Genomic DNA, 14,269 nt, shown 5'->3' on the forward strand with positions numbered 1-14,269 from the left:
ACCTTTAATAAACTAAAGCGCCGTTTTCAATGTACATTTTTGCAAGTTATGTACCACACAGATGACAAAATATGTGTTAGGTGTAAAAAAAAAATTAAGATTTGAATTAATTAGATAAAGTTAGGGGTCCAAAAACGGGGCCAAGGCACTATGCTTAAGTGGAAACATCCTTTGACAAATTTAATAAGAAAATATATGACAAATTAAGCTAACATTATGGTCCCTTTATTAACCACAGTATGTGAACAAAGAAACAGACAGCCGTTAAATAATACTCTAACTATAAGAAATGAGAAAAATTCCTATATCTAGTCCTATTTTAAGAAAAATTGTCTGTATGGTCATAATTGTAAGAGGGAGTCTTAAAGGGATATATATATATATATATATATATATATATATATATATATATATATATATATATATATATATATATATATATATATATATATATATATATATATTATAAAGATATACCTTTCCTTTTTTCATTTATTTATATAGATAATACACAATACAATGTGTACAAAGAGTTTTTAACAGCAGACATAGTTTTAAATATTGAAAATCTCAAAATTGTAAAAATCTTATATATAATAGCAGGACCGCAAACATCTGTGATCATTTTGTACTAAATGAAATATTATAAATTATATGAATATCATTGTTTTGTATATTAAATTTCAGTACAATGAAATCAAACAATGACAAAAAAATAAATCAAAGTTTATTACAGACTTATATTTTTCGTATGTTAATATTTGATATAATACCAGTCACATTTGTATATATGACCCTTGTTACAGTGGAAATTTGTATAATAAAATAAGAGTCCATCAAATCTCTCTGCTACTTGTACTGAGGGTCAGGTCACCCTTCAGTATGGTTCCATCATTTACATGTGTGAGAAAAAAAAATATCACAACAAAATTTCAGATCTAAAAAGAAAAGAAATTTACATTTTGTTTTTATTACATGTATGTTTTAATCATTCATAAAGAAACGAAACAAAGATTATGAAAAGATATTCATTATAACAATAAGTGCCTATCGTATTAAATAATTCTTACTACATGCATATGATAATTAATTTGGCATTTTGTTTAAAAGTAAGTTTCTAAAAATTTTATTGTTCGTTTAAATAATTTTAGTAAATTATCCTTTTTATTATTTTCCTTTAGTTGGTAGTTTGAAGGGTCATTTCTTCTTTTTAAAATAAAAACTGAATTTTCTTTTACAAAAGTAGTTTGACAATTTTCATTTCTGGATAGAATGAATATAGTACATAATGAACTGATCTTTATTTTTGCTGTAATTATTCAAGTATAATATTAGACAATATTTTTTCCAATCAAGGGCCCCCGGAAAGGCATGAAAGATACATTAGTATAATTTCATTAAAATTTAAAAAAGGAACATTATTCTTATTAGGAAAATACTTTATCCACATAGTAATCAACCTTGTATTCCAATGATCGATGCGTTTGGGTACATGCATTTCCATTTGTTCTCATTGACTTAGCATTCGATATCCCTATCTCATTCTATGGTCATGTCTTATTGTGAGCTAAAGTAATGAAATTAATTTATTGAACCAATCTGTAAGGAATCTCATATTTTCAAAACAGACTATTTAACATAAAAAAAAATAATCTTTCCCTTTATATGTTAAAATGTTCACTAATTGTGACCCATTCGGAATAGCTTGTATTTACGTCACATAATGAAGAAATAAAGAAATTTAACACTGTTTACCTGCTTTGATCAGTCCATTTTCTCTTCTTCTTTCCAATAATTGGGAAACAAAATGAACCCACAAGTTCTATAAGTCAACTGTGAGGCTTACATCTCCAATAACGCCCAGGTACCCGAAAGTTATAAAACGAAAGTGAAAGTCAACGAGACTTACAGACCCTATTGATTATATAGAGACAAACTGACAGGAAGCATACTAATAAAAGATGAAACTCAGGTATCTCTTTGTTGTTTGGGATTATAAAATTTTATCATGTGTAAGATTAATGGAAATGAAAATTGTAATATACCTAACTTTACTCAAATCATCCCTTCACAAATTTTATTTACAAACAACAAATTAAAAACAACAACAAACATCATTTAAAAACCATGATAAGGATTTGTTTGCAACAATGTACATAGTGGGTTGTGATGGGATTTAAAAAATCCCCAAATATTTTGAAAATAAGCAAAAATAATATGAATATAATACTAAAAATGAAAAAAGTCAAGAAATTCCAAGGGAGAGAGGGGGTGACAGTTTCTTTCTCTCTTACTATTCCAAGGAGAGGGGATGAGAGTTCCTTTCTCTATAACTATTCCCAAAGAAAAGTTCTGAATTGCTTAACTCTGACATGTAACAATTATGACATATTATTATTGATTTCTGTGCATGTGTCCCATGATTTCTTGCATTCTCATAAATGTAGCAGTTTGAATATTGTTTGTTGTATGTCTGAGAGATTGTTGGTAGGAGTACAGAGCAGCCTGATGGTTCCCTATAACCTGTTGACAGATCCCTAGAATCTCCCAGGATATGTCTCTTTGATTTGGATGTATATACATTCCCTGATCATGGTGGACGAGGTCCTGTAGGTCATTAAGAGCTGTTTGTGCTCTCACTGAGTCTACATGTCTGTAACACAAGATCTCTAACATATGTAACAGAACATAGAGTGGAATAGGTAATATAGGGCATCCACACTGTAACCCAGACTGGTGTTCTATCAATAATTCATTTATGTAACAGATTTCATCTTCCAGGACAATATCCATTGCTACAGCATGTCTCATCTTTGCAGACCAGAACTGTCCCCCTAAGACCTCACGGAACATGTACTGCAGTACATCTATAGGTAAATGTAGGACGTACATTACATATGGCTTTGCTAACTTGACCTTTGTCATCTTTAAAATGGATATAGCTTCTTTATATCTAAGTGTCTTGTAGTAAAACATTGCAATATACAACATATCAGAAATACACCCAAACTTGGATGCTAATTTCAGCATATAACTAGATATTTTATTAGCCATATACACCTGCTTGTTTACAATTGAGCTAGGATATGCATTGAATGGTTCAAAAAGGGTTAAAAAATTGTAAAACATAAAGGCAGTCCTCTGAAGTATAGAGGCTGTAATCCTTTGTAACATGAGAACTTGGTACCGAGTCAGGGGGAAAATCATCAGTTTTTCTACAGCTTTGAGGAACCTCATGCACTGGTGGAGGTCTGGTATTGGTATATTATTTGAAAACAATTCATAGAGTAGATCTCTTTCAAGCAAAACCTTGGAGATCAGGATGTGTTCATCTATACCAACAGATCGTCTTGGATTTTGAAGTACACTGGACCTGATAGATGGAATTTGAAAGAGTGATTCCAAACCCTTCTCGTACAATTTATGAAGCTTAATAAATAAATTATTTTGTGTTTCACCATAGATATTACTCAAAAACATGTTGTTTTGGGGAATAAAAAAGTTTGGACACACACCATCATACACCCATTTCAGGACAAGTTTAAAACAGAGCCAGAAACACTGCAGAAGATTTTGTGGAAGCCACTGAGGCATTGTGTTTTGTTGAATCATCCAGAAAACTGCTGTCTTCATGTGATAGGAACACAGAAATTTATTCCCATCACTTATTCCATTATTAATAGATTCTTTTAAAAACAATTTAAGCAACCCATAGGTCAAGAATTGACAATGGTTCATTGAGTAGACAAGTTTTTGTTCTGCCAAAGAGAAGGAAATTCTCCATTCTTTGTCTGCATGCTTTCCTAGTTTTTGTCCAATTGCAACAAAGTGGCATCCATTTCTGACTATGTCATCAACAATATAAGATGGGGGCCATGAGTGACATCTGTCTATCCATTTGGAGGCAGGTGGGGGCCAAAAATCACAGAATAAACATTGGGCATGGTCATACTCTACTAACCCATAAACACCACTACCACATGGACCATGTTCTGTAGAATTAGGCAATGTTGCTGAACAGTTTAACTGTCTATATTTGGAACTTGATATATAGAGTCTGCTATTTATGTTTATGCATGCTTTTTCTAAATATTCCCTTTGTGTTGTTGTCAGTAATTTAAGTAAAGCAAATCCTGGTGGGCTTTCCGAACTATCACAGAGAATCAGGGTTTTTCTACTTAAGTCGTAATTCTGAGCCTGATCTAAGCGCCATATTACTGTGTGGTCGTCTGGCCAAAACATTGCGTCTATATCTGATCCAACTAGCCTGAATCCTTCTTTGTAGCTCCCACTCATCATTACCCTATATTGTTCTCTTGTCAGTATCACTTGACCTATAATTTCCCAGAAGTCCACCATCTGTCTCCTCATGATTACCTGCTTTGAGGACCCCACACTTCGACACAGTCTCACAAAGACAGACTCTGATATGCGCTGTGTACTCAAGTCCCTTTACAAAATATAAGTATATTTATTGTGCAAATTTTTTTTTTAAGTTGAACTTTTACTATAAAGTTATACTGTATTAAGTGATGTATGAAGGTCAAAATTTGGCAGGTCATTGTACAACAACAACACCCCAATAAATACAAAATTATAATTATAATAATGTAAGAATTTGCAGAAAAAAATTTGCTTGTCTGTTTTGATCAGATAAAGATGGAAGTTTGACATTTTTTACTTACAGCCATTTGTAGGAAGACATTTTAATATTCCTAGCTTTCGCCTAAAAGACTATAATTAGAAGTGGAAAATTACTATTGTACTTCCACTTTCGCTGGCTATAATTAGAAGTCGAAAATCCCAATTGTAATTTTCATTTCATAAAATTAAACAAAATGAATGTGTGTGAAATCAATATTTTTATTTGATATTTGTATAAAATATTAGATGCCTTGCACTTGTATGATCTTTGAGCCATGAGCACATGTAGTAGGTATTTGTTAAACACATCTAAGACATAGTGAAAAATTGTCAATAATTTATTTAGCCCTTATTTCAAAGTGCAACTCAGAGAGTCTACTGTGAACTTCATATCATTAACATAACTATTTTTCAAAGTGGTCATTAGGACAGGTTACGGTAATCAAAAGGAATGTATGTTTTAGCGATAAATAAACATTAAAGCTCATGGATATGTCAAATTGATTGGAAATCCCCACCAACCTCTTCTTTAAGCAAATTTCAGATGCTCACAGTATCTTGAATCTTCTGAATTTCAGAGATTCTGGTTCACCTGAGCTGAAAACTCAAATAAGCTTTTCTGATCACCTGTAGCTGTGTGTCTTTCTGTCCATTTGTAAACATTTGTAAACAATCTGTGAATCAGATTGTGTGAAGAATTGGGGAGTGTTTTTCAACAAATAACTTACCCTGGAGAATCAGATTAACGCAGTGTCCAAATCCTGTTTTTACCACCTACGAAATATTAGTCGAATTCGTTCATTCATAACAGAAGATGCTTGTAAGACTCTAGTTGTCGCTCTAGTTACATCAAGACTTGATTATGGAAATGCACTACTCTATTGAATTACAGAGACAAATAAATCACGGCTACAGAAAGTACAAAATACGGCAGCAAGGATTGTGACCCGAACTAAGAAGCATGATCATGTCTCCGAAGTCCTAATATCTCTTCACTGGCTTCCAGTTAAATTTAGAACATATTATAAGATCCTTTTATACACTTTCAAAGTACTCCAGGGGACATCACCATCATACCTAAAGGAATTCATAACAGTCTATAAACCGTCAAGAACTCTACATCGTATGACCCCAAACAACTTGTGAAACCTCGTGTTCGCACGGAAACATACGGAACGCGTCGTTTTGACCAGGCAGCAGCAACTTTGCGAAATGGTTTACCGGATGCTCTCCAGTTCCAGACGTCACTTTTAGCTTTTAAACGAGATTTTAAGACTCATCTTTTTAACATAGCATACGACGTGTATTTTTTTATTTTGAACAAGTTATCAAGTTTTATTGTCCTCAGACTATTTATTTGGGCACAACCTGTATTGTGTGAAATTTTTAAGTTGATCTCAATTTGATCTTGGTCTAGCAGCTTATAATTTTAGCTTACCCTTATGTTAGTAACGATCTCTTACAATGATTTTAGGCTTTATGTTTTTTATGATTATTGTGTTGTATTTAACTACTTGTATATCTGAAATAGTGTCTGTTCAGCGCCTCAGAGTTACTTATTTTAATAGGGCGCTATACAAATGTTATTATTATTATTATTTTTATTATTATTATTATTATTATTGTAAACTTTTCACATCTTCAACTTTTCGGGAACCACTTGACCAATTTAACCAAAATTGATACAAAGCATCCCTGGATGAAGGAGATTCTGATTTATAGAAATAAACGGCCAAGCCTTTTCCAAGGGGAGATTGTCAAAAATAGGGTGGCGTTTTTTAAAAAAAAATTTCTTCAAGGACCACTGGGCCAGAAAAATTGAAACTTGTGTGGAAGCATTTCAGGGAAGTGTAGATTTTGTAGAATATAAATTGTTTAAATCATGATTGGGGGCAATAGGGATCAACGTTTTACATTGAAATATGATGGAAAATTTATTTCAAATAGCTTAAACATATATGGAATCTTGCTGTGGAGTGAAGATCCTAGGTTGTTGAAATCAATGCATGTACCCGGGCCGACCTGGAGATAAGGTGGAGTCTTATAAAGTACGACAAGAGGAAAAGCTGGTGAAAAACAACTTCGTCAGTAAATATGTATGGGGACAGGGCTTTTTGTTGGATTTAGTGAACCAAGCTCTTTGTAACCAGTATCAATTTGAAGTTGTACTCATTTTAGGATAATTATATATATACTGGATTAATTAAGAATGCAACCACAATTAAAATAAAGCCTCTCTTATTCTATCAATCGTTTAGGACTCTGTGACACAAACAGTGTAGGAAAGATAAACATATGGAACAGTTCGCCCTAGCCATGTACCTCGTACAACAGAAACTAAAGAGAGTAGATCCTCCAGCCACTCTCACCCCAGAGATGATGCCCCCCTCCATGCGACCCAAGGGTAGTGCTGACACCACACAGTTTGGTGTTACGGTGAGTGTATGCTTCTTAATTTGGATTTTAATTGTGAAGGTTTTACAATTAAATCATTAATATACAGGCTAAAATGTGTAATATTTTTGCATATCAAAAATTGTCTCTTGCATTATTAACCCTACACAAATGTGTAAATATTTCACTTAATATTTACATTTTCCAATGTCTTTCTCTGAGATAAAACTACAAATGAGGTAATAGCTAAGTAATTCCAGAAATAGATTTGCTCAGCACATGACAGAACTACATGCTTTTTCAACATGTGATGGTTAAAAATGCACTCGGTGGGGACGCTTAGGACGTTACACGCGATGTTGGTGACGTTTGACGTTACGCTTTTAAAGCGCTACGGAAAAAATTGACGTTATGCTTCTAATAGTGTTACATGCTAGACATGTACCATATCGCTATATCTTTGTACTTGAAATGCGAGTTTAAAAAGTCATAGGCTATTTATAATTAAACTAATGAACATAAAAGGCGCTTTGGATTTGTATACATATGATAAATTGTTAATTACTCGAAGCAGTCTTAAACGATTTTCATGTATTACGTTGAAGCAGAACAAAATTTATGCGTCAAGAACGTCCACTGGACAAATTACTCGAACCCCCTAAATGTTGTGTAAAATATTAATTAATGGAGTAAATTTATTTTACTGACATTCAATCTAACCGTTAAGAGTATAACATTATGAATATTTAATTATTTCTGTAGTCGATAGGGAAAAACAATATAATTTAACGACTTGAAAGATGCATTGTCTTATTTTTGCACGTCATTTTACACGCTGGACATTTCTGTTGAACTTATAGTTTAAATCCTAGCTCCAAAGCATGCTGCTTAATATCAACATCAATGAAATATTTCAAATCTACAGGAAAAGCACATTATTTTGATGTAATATTTGTCTATTTAAATTTTCGTTTAAATGAGAAATTTTTCCTTTATATTCATTTGCACGTTTTCAATTAAAAGCGTTACAGATTCTTCATCTTTAAAAACTATAGCTTTTTCTATTTCTTGCCAACATTTAATGCAAATTCATTAATCATTAAGTCACAAACGACATAGATTGCTCTTGTTTTGTGAGGAAAATGAAAATTCTAGATTCACTTTTGAAAGCTCTACACACGAAAAATGCACTATCCCTGCTAAAAAATGTTACCTTTTACACGCTTAAAATGCCTTTTATTTGCCTTTTAAAATTCTACTTTTTGCATAAAAAATTAGTGTAATGATTTTTTTCTTACTATAATCGGGTAGTTCTGTTGAAAATCTGCCCATTCCAACCAAATTCATCCATATTATTCATCCATATAGGATTTTTTTTAAATCACCGAGGAGATTAAAAACTCAGATTCTAAAATTGTAAAGTGGCACCAAAGTCGCGCATAACGTCTTAGATTTTTAACTTTTTTATTTGAATTAAGGATTGGGTAAATATGTAATTTCATAAAAAGAGTGACTAATGGGCGGGGGTGTTAAATAACAATCTATCTGTAAGACTCCAAAGTGCGATGGGACTCTAAAGTCCGATGGTCACGCCAAAGTCTGATGGTGCAGAACCCAATTGACTTTTATGACGCTATAGTAGCACTGCGCCAAACCTCAATGCCGCGCCAGGCCATAGTCTATTTCGCTATCTATTTTGGGTGGATGCAAGACTAACCCTTATTAGTCGGCTATTGAGGACTAACCCTAAATCTCTCGGGTTGTTGCAAAGCAAGGACTAAACCTAATCAATCGAGCGGTGTGAGAGAACTAATCCTTATGGAAGGTTCAAGCAATAAGCAAAAACAATAAAATTGATTGGGAGAACCTAATCAAAAATGATGGCTTTTGAACACTGACAACGGCCTCAAGGATTGACGTCAATTTATTGAGACGCCATAAACGTTAATTGTCTCTCCGCATCATCGGACTTTAGCGTGTCAGACCATTGCACACTAGTGCAGCGTGTCTCATAGGAAACGAGGCATCGGACTTCGGCATGACCATAGGACTTTGGCGTCCTTACCGACAACAACCCAACTGGGTTTGGCGCAGTCCATCGGGGTTTGGCAAGACTATCGGACTTTGCATTATTACATATTTTATCATAATTCACGTTGAAAATATTTAGAGCTCACTAGCCACCGATACACTAATACAAAATGTGTAATATCATCTACACTGACAAACCTTTGTTTACCATTTATGATTATGTTATTGATGCGCACAGAGGATCTTCCCACGAGCAACTGACCAAATCTTAAATGAATAGTAACGTTCATGGCAAATAAATATTTACATTTTAATTCAAACAGATGCTTCAGGTCAATCTATGATCATGTCATTGGAGTTCAATAAAAATGTTCTTATGAACAAAATGCAAAGATTTGATAATATGAAAGATGTCATGGGTGCATATACTTGTTGTTTACTAAACAAAAATAGTAAAATGTGTCAAGTTCAGAACACCAAAGATTCAAGGATAAGGAAAACGAGCCGCATATCATGCATTTAAATGGACAAAACATTTTTTTTTCATTACTATAATCGTGGTCATGTTTTTTGGCCAGGGAATCCACCTGACAATTGTATTCACCGATAGTACAAAAAGAAATCAATACAGACACAAATCGCTTTGCAGTATGACTTTGAGAAACCTAAACTACCACTGTTTATTTATCAATAATTTAATTTTGCTTGTATTCTTGCCTCTCATTGGTTGATTTCCAAAAAGGAACGCATAACATTTTGTATAATCTGGTTTGGTATGGGGACACACCCCGTTGACAACCAGCATAATCAACTGTATCCATCAATCCCCTCATTTCCAGTCCTTGGGATTCATGGAAAATTCCAGATTTAATGAATGTACCTTTAATTTCAAACAGTTACTCGATCTTACCTCATGTAAACAAGCATCATGGCTGCTAGATCTATGTATCATTTTTTACCTCCCCTCGCTTCCCATCACTTCCGTTACTACGGTTGTATTATTGCGCGGTAAATTTGAACTCATAAAAACAACACAATTTTACATCCCCAGTTGAATAATTATTTTAAAATTAAATTATAAGGAATGACTCTAATTCTTGGCCAAATTATCGAGTATAATTTGGTTTGGGTCAGTTTACGCTTTTTTTATAATCCGCTTCGCAAAGTAGACAATACAAAAATATATATATTCCTAATATATGTATTTTATTTAATATTTAAGAAGCCATAATATAAATTAAAGTATATCTTGCTGATCAAAAATCCAATGATTATTTAAATTTCCTTCTTATATAAATAACACTCTTTCATGCATTGTAATTGTATTAAATGACTTATTTGTTATTTATGTATTAAACGATTTCTTGATAGTAAAATCATAATAAAGGGGAGTAATCAAATCTTGAACCCGCTTTTGATTGGTTAATCTGGATCTTGAATCTCGAAATTCGAATTTCGAATCTCGTATTTCGAACCTTGAATCTCGAATGAGCCTTTTGGGAGCTTTTGATTGGTTAATCTGGATCTTGAATCTCGAAACTTGAATTTCGAATCTCGTATTTCGAACCTTGAATCTCGAATGAGCCTTCTGGGCTTTCGTACTTTTCGATCGCCATAAGATTTTCCTTTTTTTCAAACGTTAAATTCCTGTTGTATTCGTAGTAACCTATAATGCAATTCTCATTCATATAATTTTTCAGTTAAAGTCACGTTGTTTCCTCATTCGCTAATTTGACGCCAAAAATAGAGTTTCAGTTCCCATGCAAACATATTTGTTCAAAAAGAAATTTCAATTAATGACAGCAGAAAATTGTATCATAGAGGATACTTATCCAAAAAGAAATTTTAATAATTGACAGCAGAAAATTGTATCATAGAGGATACTTATTTATTTTGAATGAATTAAAGAGAGATTGGTTGAGGTTCATTTCAACAGATGGGTATGAAGATAATGAACAGTATTCAATCTCAAAGTCCATAAAACAATACAAAATAAGAGCAGAGTAAACACAGACCTCCGAGACATCAGAGGTGGGATCAGGTGGCATAATATAGGATGGTGAAAACTAAAAGGCAACATAACTTTTCTGTTTACCATGTCTCTACGTGCTAGTCACTTCCTAGCCATATTTTCGTGAATAATTTACTCTTTCTCGCTGAAGTCTTGCTAGCTCTCGCCAGAGCCACTGCCAGAGCTACTCTAAACTCATTGGGTTTTATAATTTGCAGGGCATAGAAAAATAAAAGGTTCCGAACACAATAGAAGAGGTGTTTATGTCAGAACATTGCTAGTGGGCGTGATAAATATATAAGGATCCTTCATGATTTGTTAATTTGGATATGATTTTTATCCAACGAGTTGTGTGGAGCTTTGGCAACAAGAACATTGAAAAGTCACAACTATGGCCGGGGTATTAAAATATCCAATGAGTCATATTCATGGGACAAAGGGGTAAACGTGGGATAAAAAAGGTTGAGTTGACTAGTGTAAGTAAAGTAATTTGATGCCTACAATTTAAATATCATGTGATTAATCATATATTTTGCAGAAGGTCATTTAGAGCAAATACTTTTAAAAGTCGGATATTTATTTAAGGACGTTCGATCCTGAGTTTCTGAGTGGATTTTGGTCATGGTCATATATAAAATTCTGCATCATTTTTAAAGTTTAACATTAAATCTGAATTCTACATTGCAAATTGAACTTTATTCAATGAAAAAACTGCGATTAAATTCCATTCAAGTTGAATTAAACTAGGGACTATATTTTGCGGCGGAAGGTTTTTTAGACGAAATTCGTCAGTTTTTCACCTTTGAACTATAACAGTACTCTTTATTTTGGATTCCTATTTTTGCATGCTGGTTGCACACAAAGCTGTTTTTTGCAGTAAAATGTGTCATGCCGGTTCTGAAATATCTATTAAATTATTTCTTATGAAGTCTATCAACAAAGTGTGACAAATATAGTAAAAATATTCTAAAAACCCGGGAAAAAATTGAACCAAATTTAACGTAAAATTGACACTTTTTTAGTAATATTTGAAAATTAACATCAGACTTTAAAATAATTTTCTTGCATATTAAATTTTCAATGCCAGAAAAATCACATTTTATTAGTGCAGAAAGGTCAAATAATTGATAATGCGAAATAATTTGAAACTTTTTCATAGTTACAAATTTAAAGTGTCTTTTTTTAAACAGACTTAGAGTTCATTTTGTTTCTTGCTTTCATTGGATAAAAATATTGCAAGGAAAACGTCGAAGGTGTAATTTTTAATTAAGACACAAATTTCAGTGCAAGAAGGTCATATCAAATGTACTGTAGCGCCAAAAGAAGCATATTGACCCCCATTTTTTGAATTTGCATTTCAATTAAGCTATGTATGTAGAAACTTAAAATATAATTGGCAAAAAAAGTTTAAGACTTTAAATATCAGGATCGAACGTCGTTAATTCCATATACTGTAAATGAAATATTTCTAAGCGTTTACGATATATGTGAGAATTCATTTTTGAACAAAGAGCAAGAGCCTTCCTATGCATAAAATGGCTCTGCATTTTTATCAATTAATTAACTATCACCCTCTTTCCCATTTCATATATCAAAATAAAGTAGACACTTGGTGCTTTCATTTTCTATAATAAAATTTCGTTTTGAAAATCCAGATATTGGATTGAGAAATAGCAATGTTCTTTAAATTTGCAGAAAACATTATTTAACTACCTTTAGCAAAGAATTAAAATATGAGCACAGCCCACGATCCAAAAAAATAAAACATGTTTTTTTTTTTTTATTATCTTCAGAAACAGAGCTCTCATTATGCATTTGCATATTTAGGATCAGAGGTTGTGATTTATATGATAGATACGTGGTCACCAACACTCCAAGTGATAAATACGGCATTTGCAACCTAAACTGAGCGGTTTTGATTTTTCAGAAATTCTCAGGGTCAAATAAGGCCCAAAAAGGCTCTTGCTCTTAGCGTAGATGTAATTTGGCACTTTACTTAGTGTCTTTATTTATGTATACCGGTATATATGAGCAAGACATTAAACGTACTTGGATTAGCGGAAGTGTCTTTCTGCCAAAGATATGTATGCCACTCATGAAATGAGTTATATCAATTAAGGAGTTTTGAGAAGTGCATTTTGAATAATTACTCAAATAGTATGACTCAAAATCACAGATAAAATAGGGGGTCAGTGTGCATCTCACTGAGCTACGGCACAATTAAGTTGACATTTTTTTTCACTTAAATTATAAATCTTTGGTTAATCACTTTATCATATTTTATCAGATGTAACCATGGCAATTAATATAATCTTATTTTACGTAAATAGATTGAAGAATATTTTTCATTGAACAAATCATGCTAATTAATGCGCGTAAATTACTGTGTGATCTTTTTGCACTTAAAAAGTTTCACTTTTTTGAATCAAAAATCTAAATAGGCAAAAACATATTTTCTAGCATCAAACTTTCGTCTGAAAGTCCTGATCGATCAAAAAGGATTGAATAGTTTAAAATAATGAAAGAAACAATCTGGGCCGACGATGTATTTTTTCAAATATTGGTCAACATAAGCAATTTTCAGGCAAAAGTAAAACTGTTTAAGTTTTATCTTGACTTCTGTAACATATCTTCATTTCTTGGCAACGTTTGTTGAACGTGTAAAATTTGTTCGAAAAATATAAATTGAGACCTATACTTTATATTCCTGGCATACCATAACGAATAAAAAAATTCTCCGAGTAAAAGTATGTGAGGCTTATGTTCCTAAAGGTGATCAAAAAGTTCGCGAACTATCTCTATATCTACAAAACCACAATTCAAATCAGAATAAAATTTGGTACACACATAGCTATGCACAAGTTCTATAAATAGCATATGCTGAATCAAGTGTTGTTCCTTGTTTGTGACGTCACAATATGAAAATGACGTCACTATGTGGGTCACTTGTGACGAAAATTGGTTGTCTCAGTCTTACTCGTTCAACAAACGACAGTACAATTTATTGTATATCTTAGAAAGCCCTTTGCAGTAGCATATAAAAACTTGTACACAATTTATTAAGGGGGATGTACAAGCCATATTGGATCTAGTCTGGTGTGAAATAAGAAATACCAAGAATGCGCTTAATACTCTACTAAACTAGCCCAAAGTTACTTAAAGTGCTAATGCACAAATTACATACTGTTA

The 14,269-nt window shown here is 32.7% G+C and overlaps 1 protein-coding gene across 1 annotated transcript; it reads right to left on the reverse strand.

Annotated features, from left to right (window-relative positions):
- Positions 1–2,394: 2,394 nt before the first annotated feature.
- LOC134269161 (uncharacterized) lies at positions 2,395–4,371 on the reverse strand. Its single transcript, XM_062751384.1, has one exon. It carries the CDS (start codon positions 4,369–4,371, stop codon positions 2,395–2,397), a length of 1,977 nt encoding a protein of 658 aa, XP_062607368.1.
- Positions 4,372–14,269: the final 9,898 nt, after the last annotated feature.

This window comes from Saccostrea cucullata, unplaced genomic scaffold (assembly GCF_032062105.1).
Source record: "Saccostrea cucullata isolate Sc308-1 unplaced genomic scaffold, CSIRO_AGI_Scuc_v1 ctg1079, whole genome shotgun sequence".
Lineage (NCBI taxonomy): Eukaryota > Metazoa > Mollusca > Bivalvia > Ostreida > Ostreidae > Saccostrea > Saccostrea cuccullata.